The sequence below is a fragment of the Trichoplusia ni genome, chromosome 4, assembly GCF_003590095.1.
Source record: "Trichoplusia ni isolate ovarian cell line Hi5 chromosome 4, tn1, whole genome shotgun sequence".
Taxonomy (NCBI): Eukaryota; Metazoa; Arthropoda; class Insecta; order Lepidoptera; family Noctuidae; genus Trichoplusia; species Trichoplusia ni.
Genome location: NC_039481.1, coordinates 15,193,091 through 15,215,909, shown reverse-complemented (window position 1 = coordinate 15,215,909; position 22,819 = coordinate 15,193,091). Strand labels below are relative to the sequence as shown.

The 22,819-nt window shown below is 37.0% G+C and overlaps 2 protein-coding genes across 3 annotated transcripts; both read left to right on the top strand.

Annotated features, from left to right (window-relative positions):
* Positions 1 to 137: 137 nt before the first annotated feature.
* Positions 138 to 10,700, top strand: LOC113493176 (cyclic nucleotide-gated cation channel beta-1-like). Of its 2 annotated transcripts, none has more exons than XM_026871014.1 (14): positions 138 to 304; positions 5,380 to 5,483; positions 5,804 to 5,875; positions 6,032 to 6,172; positions 6,441 to 6,583; positions 7,140 to 7,399; positions 7,518 to 7,667; positions 7,845 to 8,150; positions 8,259 to 8,382; positions 8,590 to 8,672; positions 8,958 to 9,104; positions 9,329 to 9,441; positions 9,704 to 10,028; positions 10,543 to 10,700. In XM_026871014.1, the coding sequence occupies exons 1-14, from the start codon at positions 239 to 241 to the stop codon at positions 10,618 to 10,620; spliced, it is 2,112 nt and encodes a 703-aa protein (XP_026726815.1). In that variant the 5' UTR covers positions 138 to 238; the 3' UTR covers positions 10,621 to 10,700. The 2 variants fall into 2 exon arrangements, with proteins under 2 accessions (XP_026726815.1, XP_026726816.1); XM_026871015.1 differs by lacking the exon at positions 138 to 304 and adding an exon at positions 713 to 2,343.
* A 9,749-nt stretch (positions 10,701 to 20,449) lies between these two features.
* Positions 20,450 to 22,808, top strand: LOC113493589 (tetratricopeptide repeat protein 25-like). Its single transcript, XM_026871630.1, has 3 exons — positions 20,450 to 21,084; positions 21,347 to 21,607; positions 21,969 to 22,808. Exons 1-3 carry the CDS (start codon positions 20,596 to 20,598, stop codon positions 22,221 to 22,223), a joined length of 1,005 nt encoding a protein of 334 aa, XP_026727431.1. The 5' UTR covers positions 20,450 to 20,595; the 3' UTR covers positions 22,224 to 22,808.
* Positions 22,809 to 22,819: the final 11 nt, after the last annotated feature.

Sequence of the window (22,819 nt, the reverse complement as noted above, 5' to 3'; positions counted from 1 at the left end):
TTGGCTGAAGCGAAAGCGATGTCATCAAAACAAATATTTACATCCCGCCCAAATACATGGTTATACGAGCAAATTAAAATGGCCTTTTACCACACCGATGCTGAAGAGAACTTTGTATTTTTAATTTAGTCGAATAAAAATCTTTCAGGCCATAAAATTGACAAGTGATATACATCGGCGCAAGTTTCCGGTTTTGTTAATCTTTAGAAAGCTCAATCAGTAATAAAAATGGTGGTAAATGTTATATGGTTTAAATTTTAAAGGAGACATAATGGGATTGGACAACTTAAAATTCCTGAGACGGGTAAGTTGGTAGCTGTATTTTCAGGATTCCGGTATTGAATTTTAGAGTAGGTCTAGCTTGCGTCGACGTGTTCTACGCAACTACTCAATTTACTGTTGGAATATGATGTGATTTATTCATTTAGTAGTTTAGTTTATAGTACCTACCTATGCTTAACATTTAGCCTTCAACAGTGTTTTGTTCACAGCATAAAATCACCCAAATTAAGTACGTTCACCTGTGCATCAGCAATATTTATATAATTTGGAATCTAAAAAAAAATGTAAATCTTTAATAATCCTTTCTGAATATTGAGGATAAGTAATTGTATTGAATCTAAAACCGGTTTCAACGTAACGAAATTAATTAATTAGTACCTCACCGAACCACTTCACAGGGAAAATTTAGATAATTATTATTTATCGCTGTGTCATGTAAATAATTAATAGATAAATAATTTGTAGATATATACCTACATGGTAGATGGTTTCCTGGATGGATTGAAAATGTAAAAACACTTAAAAGCACATTTAAAGTGTCTTGGTAACTCCAATTTCATTTATCTGTAGGTACTTGATTACGAATATGATTACTAAATCAACTTTTGCTAATCTAACATTGCACAAGTTGGTCGATGACAGGCTAAGGTAACACCTGATACCGTCGGTCCGTGTATGGGTGACCATCTACTTAACGACACATCGTATAGGTACATAGCGAGTTCCTCCAAGTTTCGGAAACTAGACAGCCTGACTGAGGGTCTTACTGAGGAAGGGGTATAGTATAGTTATACATATAGGTCACGCGGCTGGGTTGAGGAGATCACTCCTTTTAAGGTGTTGAGCTGTATCCGGTCAGACTGGAAGCCAACGAAAAATAGTCCGGCATAGTTTGGGAAAACGCTAGGCTAATGAGGATACTTTTGCGATGTTGGTTGCGAAATTTGTTAATACGACATTATAATTTGCGGCTACTTGTTCGGCCAAATTCATTAGATACTCTTTGTTTTAGGTCCACTTTTACATTGCTACAACTCAAGATTGACTACATTTGAGTTGTGGCCTGAAGCCACCAGGCATTATAATGCCTGGTGGTATTTATTCAGAAAGGCTAAGCGCAATCTATGAAATCTTGATCAGACTTGAACTCCCAGTAGATGATGAATGAAGTATGTAAAAGTTGATATCTGGGTTGGGATGTACCCCATGTCATCCCGACACAGATGGGAAAAACGACAACTCCTATTAGATTACACCCACTGACTTCACTCCCAGCTGCGCGTAGCCAAACATACTTAACCTTGGTAAAGAAGCCTCGGGAAGAGTTTAATATACTAGTAGTAGTTGCTCAATCAATTACTTTTATACGCCGTTGTCAATAGATGCGTACTGTTACGCCTGAATCCAGCTATTTAGGTCTTATATCAGAATTGAATTAGATTTTAACTAATACGTAACTGGAAAGATGACCTACAAGAGATCTTTTGTTTACTAATAAAATCCTGAAAGGAGCCTAGAAGATTCGTTTTTTAAATGAAGAAAATGGATAGGAATCTAAATTCTGAACAGTGAACTAGACTTAACCCTTTTGGCTAGTTAAGAGTTACGATTATTAAAGTCCACTTTTGAAAGTCCTCCTTAATTTAATGGCAGCGGTAAAAATATTTACTAGGCGACCAAAAATCCTAGGGTAATTATGGTTTGCATTCGAATCAGTTCATGCTTAGCGAAATACCTGGTATTCTTACCAGGTATTTGAAAATTCAAGTAACTCACGAAGTAGAAAAGTTAGCTATGGACACACAAAAGTTTGGTGTGTAAAATGGGCCAATATTGGACCCAATGCGATTGCGTTGTTGTCCCAAACTACAAGCTGGCTAGCTAAGTTTATTTGTACAGTCGCATAAACGCCGTCGCGGTGACCGCGTGCGTCGCTCCCCGGAAAATTCCTTTCGATATTCTCTTATTTACCTTTACCGCCATAAATTCATTTTCAAACGGTTTTAAAATGTGAGCGTTTTGTTTGTGAGTTGCAAGAAAATGGAAATTAAAGTTGATGTGGTGAGTTTGCTAGTTGTCTATTTGAAAAGAAAATAGTTTTTTTTTTGTACTTTGGTACTTGTACTTGAATTTTGTAATTTTAATTTTACGCATAACATTGCAAATAAACTAGCGCAATTTAATGAAACACTAGGAAAAAGACTGCACGTTGGTAAAATAAAAAAAAGGTTTATGCACAAACGAGTTCCTACATGCATAAATATTTTTGTTACTTGGCAGAACAAGAGCTTTGTTTGTCTTTTTCAAGAGCAATTATTGAACAAAAATGTTCACTAATTGAAACAGGCATCATTTACGACCCTTTTGTGAACAAACCGTAGTTTCAAGTTACAGATATAACTGCATGATATTTGTTCTGCTTAACAAACATTGTAGTAACAAGCTTATTAGAAACTAGACAGGGTTTAGCTGAATTTTGTCCTGGTTGTTTTTCGTTAGACACATTAAATTATCCATTTATCTGTGACTGTAATGGTGTTAAAAATTACAAGTAACTAAAATTACCTATATCAACCTGTTTTAGCTGCAGGCCTTATCTTTCCCTTACCGAAAAGCCACTAAAAAAACCTAATTTTAATTCTGAAATCGCGAAAACGCAATCGAGCAATGAAGATGATTAATGTACTTTTCTCAACATAAACAAACATGCAGAAATTTCTCTGAGCATTTATGAGGTCACATATTACATTTAAAATACGTATCTTGCATTCAAGACTATATTCTAAAAGAACTTGACTTACTTAAGTGTTGGCCTCCAAGTCGCTAACTGCTGTTCCAATTAACGGTTGCTCTTTTACTACCAAGTAACATATGTACATGCAAATCAACCAATTCCGGTATTATAGATGACTTAGCTTGTTTACCACGCCCAGTCTTCAATTACTTTAACTATCTACTTACATTTTAGACGAGCATTGTGGACACCGCACCCAAGTTTCAAGTAAAATGCCAATCTAAGTATCACCAATTAATTTTAGTAGCAGTTTACAAATTTACCTGAGTGGTATTTTTTTTGCTTTGAAGCAATGTTGATTGAGGAAATTGAGTATTATAATAATAGGGTTTTAATGTCTATTCTTTATGTGGAATATAAATTCAATGGGGGTTGTATTGACGTCAGCCAATTTGTAGTTAAAAAGTAACTAGAAGCGTAGTTATAATAAGATGGTTCAAAAAAGATAAGATGCTTTTTGTTATTTATTATCTTGTTAACTTCTTGTCACACTATTAAGATAACACATTCAATATTGAATGATTAGGATTGATTCGTAAGTCAACATCTAAGTTTCTAGCTTTATCCCAAACTAATTTGACGGTGGCATTGTCTCAATCACTATATGATTATTTATATAAAGCATTGAGGAAATCTATCTGCGTTTCCAATACGTATAAAATTTCAAGAACTTATTTTATGGCACAACGCATATCTAGTCTTTTTCATATAACGTTTTTTATCTATAGATCTGTACCCACCTTTTTGCCTTTTCTAAGCTAAAATGAACGGATAAATATCAAGAAGGGAACTTAGCAACAAGTAAATTTTCTAATTAGTTAAATTAAAAACAGTTGACTGCTGTTAACAATCACCCTGGGCCTAATATCTATAAAATGTAGGAAATCAGAACCCGCATTATGGAGATCCGTGCCCGATATGGGTGTCAATGAGGCGAGGCCGTCGAGCCAGCGACGGCGACGGTGACGGTGTACCGCCATTATCCTCCGCACACCTCACTGTGATTTGAATACAAAAACGCCGTTAAGTGCTTTCTTGCTGTGCCGGTAAACAATGAAATATTATGGCTCTCCGACTGCGACCCGTAATGAAGTGGCAGACGTATTGATAGTTTTATTGTTGAGACTACTGTCGATCTAAACGTTTTATAGCGAGATGAGATGTTGTAAATATTGTATCTGAATATGTTGGCTGTCTACTCATCGCTTAGTTACCGAGCAGACCTCCATATAGGCTTGTTACTGGGAACCGATTTCATATTCAGGATGTGACGCGGGATTCGTCGTTTCAGCTGATTGCATTGCCTGCATACAGGCATTATTTTCGGCACAATTGTTCTTCACTGGATTTACGCCATTACCATTGTGCTTACTTTTAGGGATCTAAAGAAAAAGAAAATTAATTGTAGATAGAACGTAGCTTGTCGTTCCCTTATCGCGTATTTTCAAACCGCTTTGCTAGGAACATCAAAAACTCATAAAGAGTGGGAAGCACGCATCAGAAAATATTATTAATCTAATATCAAAATGATAGTTCTGCACACAATGGAAGCAGACATTCATACAACTACTTATACATAAATCTTGTAGGAATAACATTCAGCCAAGAATATGGCGTAAGGAGTGGACGACGTTTATGTGTTATGACTTTATGACTGCAGTAAAATGGAACGTTAAACCCTGCCATCATGACCTATTGTATATCAATCAGGAAATTAGGAGAAATTCATTGATCACACAATATAACGTTAACAACTTTATTTAAAACTTACTACCTATATTAGCGTAGTAACTTCAAATTTGGTAGAGTAAGGAAAATGTATTCATTTCATGCAAAGTTTTTCCTTTTAAACACTACGATGAGTGAATGGTGTGTAGCTCACCCGGAAGGTGTGTAGTAGTGTAATGTTTTCCCTATGGGTAAGGGCAAAGTTAACTTATAATAAATTAGTGACTTAGTAGCCCGCGGCTTGTAGTGAGGTCAGACTTTTGAATTTACAAGCATTTTACATTTTGTGGTAAAATATTTTTATGAAAATGTAAGTAATTAAGGATCATTACTAAATAATTATCATTACAGATATTATAATACAGGTGCTTTTTTCGACAACTAGAAATTTCTTTTTCAAATGACATCAGTTATGTTTTTTCACTGATGTTCAATATATTTTTTTCACACTCTTACGAATTGTTAAAACTTAGGCGGTCTTTGACGAATAACCCTGTATTATATTCTATTGATTATTTCTTATTTTGTTGATGCTTATGTATAGAATAAAATATGATGTTATTATATTTGAACAGCACACGGTCCATCCGTCGGCATCGGCGAGGCCGATATCAAAGCCGATACACAAGAGATCATGTGGATCGTGGTGCACGCCAGAGACTACTCCTGTTCATGCTACGTAAGTACTTATATGTTGAAACCTCATTTAAGCACCTCCTTACCCCATAAACGACATAAAAAAAGGGAATTAGTCCGTCAGATGGATTTCGATGAAAAGTGACATGCCATTCATTAATAAAAACAAAATACGAAGCTTTTACCGGTAAATAGTAGATACCTACGTTAAACTGCTAGCACTGGAAAATTTTCATAAATATTTTTTACTGGCAATATCGTAAAATTTTTAGATCAATAAAAAATCCTTTTTTTGCCTCCAACTACTATTATCGTCTAATTTGACTGATAATATCTTGTTTTAATTTTACCTTTTCATATCAGGTTGACGCAAACGAATTCCAACATCGAAACCAAAACGGAAATTGAACAAGATGTGCAGCAAAATACAGATAAGTAAGAAATTATTTATACAATTCAATGTTACATACACCATTAAACACTGGAGAAAAGCACAGCCTGCAAATTCAAGTGACACATGAAAAAAAAAAACAAGAATTAAATACACTTTGCTAGGAAATTTGAATTTACTTTTTTGTTTTTGCTTTCCAGTATACTAAGTCAGCTTCAGAAAGTGAGGCTTTTCGCGGCAAGCCCGCCACCTGAGCAAAAGCTTGACAATGAAATAACTGAAGCCGATACGGAGCTAAAGGAAATTAAACCACCAGTTTCCAATGATGATTCGCCAGATGGGTAAGCATTCCTACTATTTAAATCCTAAAAGTACAACAAATAAGGTTTAAGCTATTGAGATACTGAATTTCTTCTTTGTTAAATTGTCTAGCGTAAAAAAGCTTACAAAAAAATATTTTGACAATTTACAAATGTAAACTACGATAAAAATCGTATTTATGGAAATGATTTTTTTCCATGCATTAATTGTCGACTTATATGCTGCTTGTCTAAAGTGCTTCAAGAAATCGTTTTCATCCTGTTTTAAAAATATTTTTTCAATTTCTAGACTACCACCTGAGGAAACCAAAGAAGTCGCAGTTATAGAAACTCCTCAAAGCCCTGTACCAGTTTCTCCATCACGCAAAACATGCAAAGGCCTCTCGAGATTGTCCTCCTTCTGCGACCCATTTATGCCCATAGATCCCCAAGGTAAGTGATTATACGTCATTGCAGTAAATTCTTTTTAAATTGTCGTAATAGCTGTCCCGGTTGGGCGCCAATTAAGTGCTGTACGACTGTTAAAGAACCATTAGATGGGTTTACTGGCGGGTGGCTAACAAAGAAATGAGTTTCAGTGAGTGAATAAAATCAATGCGTTTTATTTTGAAGCCAGATGGCAAATCCAGGGACCTGGAACTGATTGATTAAAAAAAAACTGGATAACTTTATTAGCTGATTTTGTTACGGTACTCTTTTTATTGCCGTTCTCAGCATCATTTTAGATATCTAACGTTCGACTGCTTAGCAATTTTCGTCAAATGTGCGAACAAACGTTGACGTGAACTGTAGGTAAACGGTTCGCAGCGACTTCGCCCGCACATATAATAAATAAATAATAAAGTTTTCACTACTTATGCATTAAAGTAAGTCAATACTCAATACTCAATTCATTATTACATTCCACAATGTAGGCTTAGGTGGTAAACATTTTTTGATAGGTAACAATCGTGTCATTTACTCAATCACCTGTTTACTGGAAACCCAGGTCGCGGCTACATCAGCTGGCTCCTGCTCGTGACATTCTGCTACAGCTACAACGCGTGGTGCATCGCCCTCCGCGCCACCTTCCCTTACCAGACTCCCGCTAACACGCCCTACTGGATGGTAGCGGATTACCTCTGCGATGTGGTCTATATCCTCGACGTGTTCTTCGTGAAGCCCAGGCTTATGTTCCTGCATGAGGGATTCTGGGTCACCGATGCTGCTGAAACTCGGAAGAATTATAGGAAGAAGTCACAATTTAAAGTAAGATTCCAATAGGTTGATTTACAACTATGGGCTTGTCTTTCTACTAACCAAACCATGCAACCATGCCTTTTGTGTGACCATGACGAACTGACAAAAACATGTTTATTTTTTTCAGTTCGATGTTATATCCTTGTTGCCTCTGGACTTCTTGTACTTGTACTTCGGGACTCAAAGAGTGATCCTTCGCATTCCTAGGCTATTAAAACTACAGACGTTCTGGGAGTTCCATCAAGCTATGGATCGAGTTCTCTCTTCACCGTATGTTGTAAGTATGATCTTATTTCGAACACCATCACGATATCAATATTCCCTATTACTACATTGCACTACATTATTTGCTCATACGTTGACAGACTTTTTGTTTTCGTCAAATTCTAAATTTGAGTAATAAACAAGTGAAAAATCTATTTATTTTTCACATTTCACACCAAAACTTTCACAGGTACGAATCGGCAAAACTCTGTTCTACATATTCTACCTGATTCACCTGAATGCTTGTGCGTACTACGCCATGAGTGACTACATAGGGCTCGGATCCAACGGCTGGGTTTATGACAACCAGGGTTCCGCATACATCCGCTGCTTCTACTTCGCGACGAAGACCGCGACATCTATCGGCAAGAATCCGAAACCTGAAAATACTATGGAGTATTTGTTCATGACTGCTGCTTGGCTAATGGGAGTGTTTGTGTTCGCGTTGCTGATTGGACAGATTAGGGACATTATTGCGACCGCTACGAGGACCAGAGTAAGTGGAGTGTAAATTTGTCATTCTTGATCTGGATTCAAGAATGAGCATGTTTTTTACTCGATTTTGTCATCCTTGTAATAACAATTTTCAATTATGTATCCACAGACGGAATACCGTAAAACCCTAGACGGAAGTATTCGTTACCTGCGCCGTCTAAACATGCCAGCGCCCCTGCAACGGCGAGTAGCGCTGTGGTTCAATTACACTTGGAATAAGCAGCGGTGTTTCGGTAAGTAATTAAAAAGAGTAATATAGTACTTTAACTATAATATATCGGAAGTCTAGGCACTGGTATGTACAGTTGATGCTTGTCATTGTATTTTGTAAAGGGCCCAAGTTGGGCGCCAAATGAATCTGTTAAGCCTTAAATTTAAAATAATATTACGTTCAGAAGAAATAGTTATTAACTGAATAATCAACCGTGTTATCGTTTCAGATGAACCAAGAATATTGAATTCGTTGCCATTTAACATGAAGCGTGATGTGGCTCTTGAAGTACACATGACTACTCTCAGCAAGGTAAACTTAAAATATTTGAACTATATGACTCAAAAACGGTTTAAGAACTTGCTCGAGTTACAACATATTATATATCTTATGTTTAGTCTGTGAAGCTAAAGCCAGTGTCAGTTACTTAACAGCAACAAAATAACAACATCACTTTAAGCAGAACAAACTATTCATAAATTAAAACAACTTAAGAAAAGAGTAATCGGGAACTTTGGTGTTGAATGCAGTGATAGCTATCCTTTTTACATTTTCCAAGAGTCCCCCATTGCTCAACTGATGTGATTCCCCGTCCAGGTGCAGCTGTTCCGCGACTGCTCGTCGTCGCTGCTGCGGGACCTGGTGCTGCAGCTGCGGCCCGTGAGCTTCCTGCCCGGGGACCTGGTCGTGCGCAGGGGGGAGGTCGGACATCAGATGTACATCATCAAGTCCGGGGAGTGCTGCGTACGTAGCCTAGGGAACAAACGAAAACAATCGACGACCTTCAAAAACATGCATACTTGGAACTCTAGTAGTACATACTTAAGATAGAAAATCAAAACTATGTGTTTAAGCCAATATATAAATCCCTTCGGTTCGGGTCGAAACACAAGTACTAATAAAGCCAATCTCTTAGTTCCGTTAGGTGTTAATTGCAATCAAATCTTGATATTTGGACTAACTTTCAGGTAATGTCTGTTGATGAAAACGAAGTACTGGCAACATTGAGAGAGGGATCAGTGTTTGGAGAAATCAGTCTTCTTGGCATTGAAGGATTACGACGTCGTACTGCCACCGTAAGGTATGCCCCTTAACTAAATCCACCCATTTTCGTCATCTTAAAAGTGGCGCCCAACATGGGGCATAAATAAAGTTAATTCTAATAGATAAAAAGCTGAGTAACAATATTTCTTACAATACGTAATAACAAAACGAAGTATTGAGCAGTGACCTATAAAATAATATCTGTAATCCAAGAATTTGTAAAAGCGCCCCACGTTGGGCGCCCAAATTATACGAGCCTTTAACTATTTTACAACAAACACCATATTTCTTTACCATAGATCACGCGGATACTCCAGCCTATTTGCCCTATCACGGAGCGATCTTGAAGCCGCTTTGAAGCACCACAAGCAGGCCGCGCAAGTACTCCGTATTCGAGCCGATCAGATCATCCGAGAGAACGCAGCCAGGCAAGCTAAACAACGGATCATTAAACTAGAAGCAAAACGCTCTGTCAGTATACAAGAGGAGACTGGGTCCAGTGCTCGAAGACGGCTGAGTAACACGTCTAGTGCGAGCAGTTTGACGGTGGAGGGGAGGAAGCAACGGTCGGCGAGCGCGATGTCGAAGAGAAGACTGTCTGCTGTTTCAGAGATTGGGGATAAGGTTGGTGTTAAACTTTAATGAAGTACCTACTAGCTGACCCAGCAAACGATGTTTTGCCGATTTTTTTTCTAGTTCTATGTATTTTTAATGCCACATTATAAAAAAAATAAAAACAAACAATTTCGTCCAAAAAATAAAATATATTTTTTTAGTGTGAGCAACCCTTATCACTTAGGGGTATGAAAAATAGATGTTGTTCTATTCTCAGACCTACCCAATATGTATACAAAATTTCATAATAATCGGTCGAACCGTTTCGAAGGAGTACGGTAACTAACATCGTGACACGGGGATTTTATATATTAGATGATATTGGACGAAAATCAAACTTGTACAGATGCTACGCACTGACGGCTTTATTTTTTTTTTCATATTTTAAATTTCGATTTCATTCTCTCTTAAGACCGTTTTTTTTTTTAATTAAGTAAGAAGTTTTATTGATCGCTTTGTGTTATAGGTGTTTTACTAAAAAACTGTATTGAAATCTCATAGAAACAATAATTATTTATTTCAGCCAACTCAGCCCACTTTGGCAGACACATGCGTGAGGTCAAAGACTCCAATACCAACTATAGTGTTGTCCGGCGAATGAAGAAGTAAACCGTAACTTGTAATCTGGGTTTATTTATCTTTAATCAGTAAATAAAGTCACTTTCTAAATTAAAACCTAAATGGGATAAGTGTGATACATGTTTAATATTTGTATATAAAATCGTGTGAGTTTACTTGTGATTTAAATATTGATACTGTTGGGAATTTGAAAAAGAGGTACTAAAATAAAAACAAAATTAACAAAATGTGTGCCGGCAAACAAATCGAATGAAATTGAACTTTGGTGGAAAAACAGTAAAAGACACAAAGTGGGCAGTCATAAAGATTGTGGTCAGTAGTTTTTTTGTGCCCCTTATAATAATGTGAATAATCAAAACTTTAAGGGTAAAATTGGCGGATTTAATGGATTGGTGCTATAAGACGTGCTTTGATGGTTACTGTATAGGTTTTGGCAAAAATTCTCACTAATGCCATATGCCGTGTAAAAGTTGTAATTCAGTCTAAAAGGCAACAAGCTAGGTAATGTCAATTTGAAAGGTACGTGTGGACAAACGTGGGTATAAAAATCTTCTAGAAATTAAAAATGAGAAGATTTACCAGAATTTATAACAATGTCAATAGAAAGTGACTTTATGTATAAAACATTCCTTTATAGAATAGTTGTAGGTATACGAATTATTTACTCTCAACAAATATATCAGTGTCATATTTTAAGTATTAGGTTAACTCAAAGTAATATTGGGTCCGTATTGTAAGATTTTATGACGCCATCACTATTTATAACTAAAACAAACTAACTAAACGTAGCGCCAGGTAATGGGAACGATTTGTGACCCCCACATCTATAAGACTATGGTCAGACCTGCTGTCCTGTATGTATCAGAGTGCGGGGTGACAAAAGGGATAAATGAAAGACAACTTCAGGCAGAGATGAAAATGTTAAGAAGAATGTGTGGTGTTACGAGAGCGGATAGAGTAAGAAATGAGTATATAAGGGGAAGTTTGTCATGGTATGGCATGTTATGCGGAGGAATGAAAATCATGTGGTGAGGAAGGCGTTGAGCATGGATGTGGATGGATATAGGGGAAGAGGACGACCAAAGAAACGATGGATGGGTTGTGTGAAAGGCGAATTTGCTGCAAAGAGTGTGTCTTGTGGGATGTCGGCCGATAGAAAAGTATGGAAGAAGACGATATGGCTGCAAAGAGTGGTTCTTGCGAGATGACGGCCGATAGAAAGGTATGGAAGAAGACGATATGGCTGCAAAGAGTGTTTCTTGTGAGATGACGGCCGAGAGAAAGGTATGGAAGAAGACGATATGGCTGCAAAGAGTGTTTCTTGTGAGATGACGGCCGATAGAAAGGTATGGAAGAAGACGATATGGCTGCAAAGAGTGTTTCTTGTGAGATGACGACCGATAGAAAGGTATGGAAGAAGACGATATGGCTGCAAAGAGTGGTTCTTGCGAGATGACGGCCGATAGAAAGGTATGGAAGAAGACGATATGGCTGCAAAGAGTGTTTCTTGCAAGATGACGGCCGATAGAAAGGTATGGAAGAAGACGACATGTTGTACCGACTGGATGTCTATATATGAGCATCAAACCTTTTTTTTAAGGTTGACACGAATATGATCTATGGTTATAAAATTCCATAATACGGACTTAGTATTCAAAGCTAAGTATTATTCTTGAATGTACTCGCAAATAAATAAAATCTAGTCATATGTTATTGCAAGATTACTCGTTCTTAATATTTCTATACATATGTATCAATTCTATTATAACCATAAAACTATAAGATTGAGCATTTTTCATATAACCTAGTCTGCACATCTTTAAATCTTAAAATTTGTAATAAATGAAAGCAACGGTTTACTCAAGCGCCGACATTCATCTGTAATGTCCGACTAGTTTAGGACCCAACCGAAGTCCTTAATCATGAGCAACGAAACTAGTCGAAACCATTGTATCAGTTTATAATGAATCCTTCTACAAAAGTTACAAGTACAGTTTCTAGTTAGCTCATCTTACCACCAAGTCAACATATTATTCATTTATTTGTAATTTATATGAGTATGTATTTTCTATATTTATTTGTTTTAATCGTTAGTTGTTGTATCTACAATCAGCTCAATCTCTTCCTAGTTAAGACTTGCGTGTTATTTTGTATTGTTTAGACTCTACAAGTAGATGAATGTGCATATCTATATTATTGTATTGATGTGTGTCAAATAAATAACAGTAGAAATCGAAAAGTTTTTTATTTTCTCACCTCAAGGCAGGTTTTAAATATTTTAGAGGGACAAAGAATATTTGATCTATTTTAGATGATTTTCAATCGTGGAAAAAGCAAAATTACATTGCTTTACTTAGGTAGAAATTGAATGATTTCCTTCTTTTAGCAAATTCGACATGCTTAGATACTCAAAAATGGCATGATTGCTTAGATCAAATGATCTCATTCTGAAATTGTGTAGGAAAAGTCCAAGTACAAATATTTGAAATTTCGGTATTGTGGTGGTGTATAAATACACGAACAAACTATTGGAGCTTCCGTACAAAAGCCAGCTGATATTTATTTGACAGTATAGGGCGATAGCCGACTATTTAGTAAGTGCATAATTGTATTGTAGGTACTTATAACATTATACAGGGGTGTACATTTGGTCACCAATTAAACCGCGTCCTACGTCGAATACAAAAATAAAACCGTGATCGCTTTCACCAAACCCCAACCAGGAAGTAAAAATACCTTTGTTTGTTCGTATTTTTCACCTTCCGTCGCACGGACCTATCATTAAGTTAAAACGCCAATCTTCGCGACCCACTGATTAACTTTATTATGTCGCGCTTGCGTGCATCAAGCGCGGTGACAAGAAATTATTTTACAAACTTAGATAACTCACAATACAAAAGAAAATGAACATTATTCCTTAAGCTTTAAGTTCCACAATGACGGTATCCTTAAAATTGTTTTGAAATAAATAGAAAGTTACGACAGTCAGTGCAGTTTTCAGTATCTATAGCTTTTTTAACATTGGATAGCACGGTTTTAATCAGCGATAAATATACTTAATGATACGGCTTTTCGCTTCCGTGTTTACATTTTTATTTTGGACGAACTTTTAACGCACAATGCCTCTGGTAAGGATGCGCACTTTGTAGTTCTACGTTGCTCCTTGTTTAATTTTTTTTTTTTGAGGTTTGTGTCCAAATTGTAACAACGGAATCTGTCTGTCTCGCACAAAGCTGTGTCTCTATAAAACTTATTAGGTAGACAGTTGGAAATTTGATAAATTAGTATGACCAATTTCTGTTGCCTTTAAAATAAATAAAGAAAACGGAGGATCATTTTGATTATTAACATTTTTTTTAATTTCTTCAGCTTATTGGTGCGGTAACATCAGTGTCGCGAGTCCAACTGGCACTTGGACGGATTTTTTTACCTTATCGCTGTCTGTTGTAAGTCTACGATTAAAGCATTTCTAATCAAAGAAAATGTTTTACGTGATATTCGATTCTCTTGTCTAATCTAAGTATTAATAAGGCACAGATTTATTTAATACCTTCCTCACCGTAAATAGGTAGGTCTAATTATTCCTACAATGCACAAAGTTTGTTGTCATAAGTAGAGGATGATTCCCCGTAATTGTATTCGCTTCAACTGAAACTTTTTACAAGAAAATTCCATAGAAACAAATTACAGTCTTCATTATTGACGTTGCGTGCCCTTGCTCATTTCTTTATTGAAATAAACACGTAAGCCGGTAACTTGTAATGTTACAAAAAAGTAAACAAAGACATTTTTGGTAACTTTATAAATTGAGTTTTGATTGTCCAAATCATATTTCAGAGTAGGTTCAGAAAAAGACGATATTATTAAATCATTTTATCATTTTACCTTTAGAAGTTGCTACTAATCGTAAAACTAGTTAACTCACGAAGAGAGAAAATGATTTTAGGTTTATTGTACGTTCTTAATAAAATTATTCCAAGAGACCACAACAAGACCATGAAGGAAACATTGAAAATATTGGAATTTAAAATCGCCAACCCGCGCTTAGCAATTGCAGTGATTAATGCTGAAGCCTTCCCCATACGGGAAGATGCCACTGCCTAACAATGGGACGTACATAGGCAGATGTTATTATTTCCTTTATTTAAATTAAATAACATATAAATTACATTTTTAAATACAGGTATATAAAAAAACAACATATATTTAAAAATAGTGTCCAACCGGCAACGGGAATAGGGCCCAAGCTGCCGGTGGTCAGGGCTCCAGAGAGAGGAACCTCCTCACGATGCGCGCCGTGTCTAGAAGTACCGCTTTCTGAATCAAACCCTTGACCATTGGCACTTACGACTATCGGGACAATGATTGCCGAGTCCACCTCCCACAAGTCGACAACCTCGTGAGCTAAATCCAAATATTTCAATTGTTTTTCTTTTTCTGCTTTCACGAGGTTCTCGTCATGGGGGATGGTGATATCAACAATCATTGTCCGACGCTCTGATCGATCGATCACCATAGATGTTTATTATTATAGTATCTACGCAAGATAGGGTTATTGGAACTGTAAATAATGAAAATATCATGGACATGTCCACGATTGTACGTGCGGTAGCTTTGATCATGTCTGGTTTTCCACTGACTCCTGTTTTACTACAAAATGAATAATAAGCAATTCGGTTTAGGTGTGTCAAATAATGTTAAATGATACCAAATTTAAAGTTTTCATAATTGAAAGATGTAAAACGTAGGTATTGGATTTTTTCGTCTCCCTTAATGAAAAATCATAAACAAATCGTAGGATTCGGTATCGCACGGAATATCGTGCCCTGTAAACAACCCTTTCATTAGGGGTAAGTCGAAACCCGATCAACTAGTGGCTCAGTCTGGTGGTAACTGTGCCTGACTGTGGTTCCTCCGACCTGGGAACATTGAGCGCTCGTAATGGAACTTAACATTAATTAATAATTAAGTTAATGTGCGGTGAAATTGTGGTCGGATTGAGAGAAGAAAAGTGTATGTAAGTACTATCTGATCTTCGTCAAAACTAGAATATTCAAAATAAAGAGTAGAAAAAAAGTTCACAATTAATTAATTGCCAAAAACTTTATAACGAATTTAAAGCGCTATAAATACGTACGTATGTACGTTTTGCTGAGATAGAGGTAATTTGAAATAAAAAATTTTGTTCAGAGGAGGAACGAACTTTCATGATAAAATCTGTCTGTATAGAGGTATTAGCAAAAAAGAAGTTGAGCCGTATATGTACGTAGGACGATATATATTATGCATATGTCAATAGGCCTAACTCTAAAAGAATTCGTAAATTAGTGATCTTTATAAACCTTTTCAAATTACTCGTAACATGACCTCCATTCTCCTACAAAACTTGCCATGCTTCGGGCGAAACGCAACACAACCGATACGCCGATACCGCGTTATCAATTCAAATCAAAACGCTGTAGCATTCGGTACTCGGTTATAAATTCAATGCCTATCTACGAAAGATATTTAGTTCGATCCGCGGTTTCGACCGGGCAGTCGTTAAGCAGTTTACAGGCAAAATAATAGCTAATTTCATTATTTTTGTGGTCGTAAAGCGAGCGTATCGTGGGCTCGCGTGCTCACGATCATAGATTTCCGATGATTTGATAACGTATTGCCACTTATAAACATTGCAGTTTTTGTTTGATTTATTTTAATAGATTATTGGAGGGAATTCATGTTGTAATTTTGAGGGGTTTTGCGACCAAAGGGTAAAAACAGAACTCTATAATTTGGGTATTCCGTTGCCTGTCCGTCTGTCACTAGGGTGTATCGCATAAACCTTTATAGCCACTTGAAATTTTCAGTGATGATATATTTCTGTTCCCGCCATAACAAATACTAAAGATAAAGATCGAGTTAGACTGTATCATACTTTAGTTAGTAATTTGTGAGTACGCAAATCTATTTGTCAGCCAACCGATTTGGTTATTCTGATCGGGAGTCCGACTTGGAACCTTACGTTAGAGCGACCTAAAACAGTCACAACTCTGATATCATGCATCAACCATATGAAAAGAAGAAGAAATCAATTACGGCAATTTTTATCAGCTAAGACTAAACCTCGTACATCTTATTAACACAACGAACTATCACACCTATTTGCCTTTATAATCTTTGATATCTTATGTATAGGCATCTCGTACAGTTACCTTTATAGCGTTCTTTCTTTACCTCTGTATAACTACGTCCTCGTATTCTTACACGTAATTCATTTTCAGTAGCTAGACTAGAACTAAATTGGGCCCCAATTCGTAGTAACCGCCAGATACCTTTACGCGCTACGCCGTGCTACGAGACATAATTAATTCATACTCAACTTCAACTACATTAACACTTTATGACAGTAAAATATCATTAGATCGAATGAAAACAATAAGATATTTATTTTTACTTCGAATTTCAAGATACTATATAGGTATAGAATAGGCTAGATACATAACTTTATCAGACTGCAATAGCCCAAATACTGAATAAACTTAAACAAATCATTGAACTAATTACCCATCTATCAACAAGGTATCATTTGAAACCCGATTGCATTTCCACCCCTGCATTATGATGTGGCATGTCGTGAGCAACCATTGGCAACCGGCTGGCAAGCCTGCATGAATAATATCCACGATAATGAGCAACCAACCGATGCCAAAGTTATGACGGTACAGTAATGCCAGGTAGCTTACTAAAGCCTCTTGAAGTATGACTTGCAGTCCTGAAAGCGAGACGGCATTACATTTCGTAGGGCGGCCTCTCTCTTCCACACCCGAAACAACGTTCTTATGGTAGGACCTCTGTATAATTATTATTTACGAGAATACTTATGAGTATATTTGTCAATAAATTTAGCTTGGTTTGGTATTAGTTGAATTCATTATGATTATCGTTCTTATAGTATTTTGAACTGATTATCTCAAAATATGCATAAAAATTTAAAATGGTTTTCAGTGTTTGTCTAAGACATGTTGCCCTTTAAATATCACCCATCATATCTTGTAGGATGAAAGCATCTTGCATCTATGAGCAATGGTTAATTAAAAATCATTTCAGTAAAATATTTACAACTAAAATAGTTTATTCTGCAAATAGGATAAAATTAATCTATTTCAAGCCGGAGTCGACCTTTTTTAACTGTATAGGTACCCCAACAAGAAACGTCGAAACAAACTCAGAGGTCATCGCCTCTTTTTAATACCAGACTTACCAGATTTTTTTATGATATACACAAATTGCTTATACCTACACTAAAGATTCACTAATTTCACAGTAAGTACTCAATTTACTTTATTTTTACAAAAAGTATACGATAACTGATGTTTTGAAGTAAACTGTCCAACTTGCCTGATTAATGTCAGTAGAGCCACGCAGACCGACTCGCAAAGTTTAAAAACCAAAAGCAAACGGAATGCAAGTTCAGCCCCTGTACTATGACATCTTAATACTGAACTGTCGCTAATGTGTAAGCGGCACGGTGCACTACAACGTGCATGGCGGCATCTTGCTCCCATAACCACAACAGTCGCTTTAAGAGCTTATGGTAATAGCCCAGAAGTGTTCAGTGAAACGAATGAAGAAATGAATTTTAAATATTACTTTTGCAAAAAGTTCATAATGGTCTGTAGCGATCCCTTGATGGGTAAGTGGGAGTCACGCCAAGCCGCTTTGAAAAAGTAAATTGCTTCAACGAAGTAACAAAAAGTGATTATTTATTTGCTTCAAATTTAGGGAGGTGCATCATGCCAAGGTTTTTGTTAACGGATTTGTGTTTCAAATTTAAAATTTTCTATTCTAAACTATTCTTACTTAGTACAAGGTTTCTACTTTTAATTGAATGTTTGTATTTACAAAGATATTTAAGAGACATCAGTTTATGAAAGGAAACCCGTAATGAACAAATTCGTCAACATTTTATCATTTCTTTAGAAATAACTAAATAAGTATATGCTTATAATCAGAAAAGGATGGTCATTCATTTAGTATGTGTTTGGTTTCCTAGGAATATGATAGATAAACTTATAACCCACAAAACAAAACATATTCATCATTATAAATCTAGAACAGTCACCGAAAGACATAATTTATCGTTCAACGTAAATAAAACCCAATACTTATTCGGCTGCGGACGGTAAAAAGTAAAATTAATGCACCCCATAGCAAAATAACGTCGGCAAATGGCAATGATGACATTGAAAGGCAGATGTAGCGATAAGCGCAGAGAAATAGCCGGCCATCACGGAAGCGATACCAATTGAACGGTGGCTTGTAGTGTGGCCACGAAAACAGCGGGTTTAAGAGTATTTTGATGATAGAAGATGGAAGTTTGCTGGCTCTAGGTGTGCGTAAAATGTAGTCTAATAAAGTAGTGGTGAAGTGGCACAAAAAAAAATATTGTCATAGGTTTTGATTTAAACACATAAATGTATGATTCCTCATTCTAGCAACACTATTAATTAGTGACTTTGTGGTTTTGAAATTATTGCAAACGGATGATGATGGCCATGTATCATCGTGAAAACAATAAGGTAAACATTTAAATAACCTGTACATAGCGGAAATATAGAGTTATAAATCGCTTTCACTAATACCGCAAACTTTAAAGCCCAACGTCAAAAAATTATCTGATTAGGAACGAACACAAATAGAGGGTAAAAATAGAAAGATTTATGACAACAGCGTCTGAGGCTCAGCGGCATCATCCGTCATAGTCTGCCGTCGGTGACTGCGTAAACATTTGTCTAATACATTAAGTCCCAGCTAAAGGTTCAAGGAAAATATTTGTAGGTGCTTTAAGGGCACTTTAATCATTTTTGGCAACAATACCGGTTTGTTTTGCTTACGCTTGGAAAATATTGTTCCTTTTGTAATTTGAGACTTATTTGGCGTGGGGTAGTTTTAGTAGTATTGCAAAGATTGGATTTGCAATTAGTTTATATAACTATTATAAAGCAAATGAAAATAACCCTCGGTTCTTATCAATAACAAAGCATGAGTAAGAACTTTTTGTAGAGAGTATAGAATTTGGCAGACTAATTAAAAAACAGACCAAATAAGCACAGGGTAAATTGTAATAGAGGATAGAGGTCTACGACCACCTGGGTTCGATACCCAGGTGCTGGATTTATCGATCATTTTTACTGCACTGATAGGTAGCTGGTAGAGTTCACCGTACTTACTGCGGGATATGCTACGGGTTCGACACCCGTATTTAGAAAACATGAGTCATTCTACAATCGATTATTATCTCGTGAAACTCATGTGAGACAGGGACTTCGTCTTCGACTTCTTAAAAATAACTTCGGGTTAATTTTTTCGAATACAGATTGACTCTTGGACTCTAAGATGGGGCGAGGTAAAGAACCAGAGCTGCCGATCACTAATCCTGTGGAGGCAAAGAAACACAGGGATGAGGCCACAGGACATATAAAAAATGGGAACTACGACCGGGGGCTGGCTTCACTAGCTAAGGTAAACAGTTATATTGTCGTTTTTCTTTTTAAAATATTTTGACCCGTTTCCAGAAATAGACTTTAATAATACGTATAGCTACATTGCGCATAATGGTGCATAGCCTCGACCTATCTAATTGAAACATAGGTAGCTAATTATGATTGTTCCTAAATAGCTTCGCAATAGAAACTCAGGTATCTACATACAAAAATATTGATGCCTATGTGAATGGCAACTAAAGTATTGTTGCTTGTATATTTTAATGACATAATAACAGCGTAATAGTAGTCATACGAAGCAGAATAAGTATCTAGAAAGAAAATCATACAATCGCATGTTGCGACACAGCCGCCTCGCGGAACGGCCCATACGCGACTAGTGTGTCAGAAGTGGGTGCGAAAACACATCGAGTCACCATGACGACGACAGCCAGGGCGTCGATACTGACGCTTATCCACACACCTCCAGATTACGTAACCACCAGTGAAGTACGCAACTACGACGTCCAGCGATGGACATATTCGATAACGCCAAAGCACAAGCGAGGTCCATTTTTGGACAGGCGAAAGATGCGGATTTCTTACAAAGTTTCGTTAGAGTTGGCATGCCCGATGAGGAGGAAGAAACTCCGGTGCAAAAGGCGTCGATCAGCAAGAGAGCTCCGCAGTCCGCTGAGAAAGGTCGCGAGCCTGAAGTTGAAGATGAGAAGATTACTATTAAAGAGAGGAAGGAGTCTGTTAAACCGAAGAAGAAGTTTAAACGGAAGCCTAAACGTGAGAGAAGGCGGCGGGAGGAGGAGCTGTATACTGACAAGGACCGCGCGGCGGCTGTAGTGATGGGCTCCAAGGATATCAAGCAGTCGCTCAACTTGAAGGACAAGGCGGAGCGGAGCAGTGCGCTGCAGCTACCTGTTGAGGCCGACGCTGGCACGCTGCTGGCGCTGGCCAGAGCCGAAATGATGAGAGAACGATACCGTACTGCCGTTTTATTCGTTAGTAAGGTATAAACAAAAAAGCGTTTTGGACTCGATTACTGTGCCACACCTGATAATTTATTGTTCACATCGATGTTATGTATAATATCGATTAACCATATTTTCAAAGCTAGGTAAACTTGCAGATACGTCTTCAAACATCTAAATTTCTCACAACTTAGCCCAACGTTTCTCAAAACAAAATATGTATTACCTGATGTACATAGTGTGAAAAATTAACAAGTAGCCAGTTAAAAAATCTATAGCTGAGGGAATGTTTTTTTCTCAGGCCATCGAACTAGCTCCTGATGAAAAGGCAGCTTACGTGGCGCGTAGCAAGTGCTTCCTGCTGTTGGGAGAGCCTCGCTCAGCCCTGGTTGATGCAGAGGCGGCCTTGAAGCTGGACCCTAAGGACGCGAAGGCACTGCTTCGGAAGGCTGAAGCTCTGTACTACTGCGGGGAGTTCGAGATGAGCCTCGTCCATTACCATCGAGGACTGAGGGCCAGACCAGATTTGAACGACTTCAGACTTGGCGTACAAAAGGCACAGGTGAGCTATATCGTCATCTCCAGACATTTTTTTCAACACCATTAATTGAAGCAAATTTAATAACTTACTAGCTGTTGCTTGCGGGTTCGAGCGCCTGAATGTCGGTTACAGCTGCAAAACTATAACCCTCTTTTTAAGTCTGATAAAAGTCTACGTGTTTATCCAATATATTAGCTACCTCCATACCAAGTTTCATCAACACCGGACCACCCGCTTTGACGTGAACAGGGTAACAAACTTCCTCTCTAATACTTTGGCATTTATAATATATTAGTGTGAATAAAACCCAAACTACAAAAACAACAAACGCGGTTAACACAATAGATAAATGTTTTTCTATTTTTTACGAACGCATTTTCAGGAGGCGATTGAGAACACGATCGGTTCCGTCAAAGTTGTGAAAAGAACTGGAAAAAAAAGATCAAAATCGGCCAGACCCGTCTTAGGTCAGCTGAACTCGGATAAAATCTACCTCGAAAACTTGTTGAAGAATCCAGATCTGGCCATTGCCGACAAGAAGAACGACGTGGTAATGAAACAAGCAGAAGAAGCTATCAGGTTCTTGGAGAATCGAGAGGAGTTTTGGAGGCAGCAACAGACTTCTGGAGGAGACTAGAATATCATCATTTTCAATTATTCAAATTGGATGGGCTCCAAGCGTTAAAATCAAACTTGTTAAATAGCGATGGCAGCGCAACCTACCGGATAATATGTATATCGAAAAGATTTGCAGTTGTGGGAAGGAAGCTGTACCTAGTTAGATTATTTAGACCTAAGGAGCTTCAGTAGTTTTGACAAAATATTGTGTGCATCTTTAGTATCGAGTATATGCAAGGCTCCTTGTCCTTACAACCTAGCTTAAATAGGACGTAGAAGATAGGCAGAGAGAGAAAAAAAAGTTTATATGAATTTTAAAAATGCTTATTTAGATTTTCATTTTCTTAGAGAGTAGCGGTAGACATAATAATACACGGATTTTGTAACTTATTCTTTAAATAAAATAAATAACCTTTACCTAATCAAATATACCTACCGTTAAAATATATCATTTTTTAATATTTATAATATGTGTTTGTCTTAAAACTCAGCAGGATTTTTAAGAAGATACTTAAACAAAGGGAGTATTTAGAGGAAGTAAATCCTAAAATTATGGTCCTAGGTATATGTATATTGTTTTTAATTTTTAAACAAAAATGTACCTTACTGTACCTA

Bases quoted from the DNA above. Each gene is read 5' to 3' on its own strand.
- LOC113493589 (XM_026871630.1), top strand. From the start codon at position 20,596: ATGGACATATTCGATAACGCCAAAGCACAAGCGAGGTCCATTTTTGGA. The intron at 21,085-21,346 runs GTATAAACAAAA...TTTTTTTCTCAG, and splicing joins CCGTTTTATTCGTTAGTAAG to GCCATCGAACTAGCTCCTGA. The intron at 21,608-21,968 runs GTGAGCTATATC...ACGCATTTTCAG, and splicing joins TTGGCGTACAAAAGGCACAG to GAGGCGATTGAGAACACGAT.
- LOC113493176 (XM_026871014.1), top strand. From the start codon at position 239: ATGTTATATGGTTTAAATTTTAAAGGAGACATAATGGGATTGGACAAC. The intron at 5,484-5,803 runs GTAAGTACTTAT...TTTTCATATCAG, and splicing joins ACTACTCCTGTTCATGCTAC to GTTGACGCAAACGAATTCCA. The intron at 7,668-7,844 runs GTAAGTATGATC...AAACTTTCACAG, and splicing joins TTCTCTCTTCACCGTATGTT to GTACGAATCGGCAAAACTCT.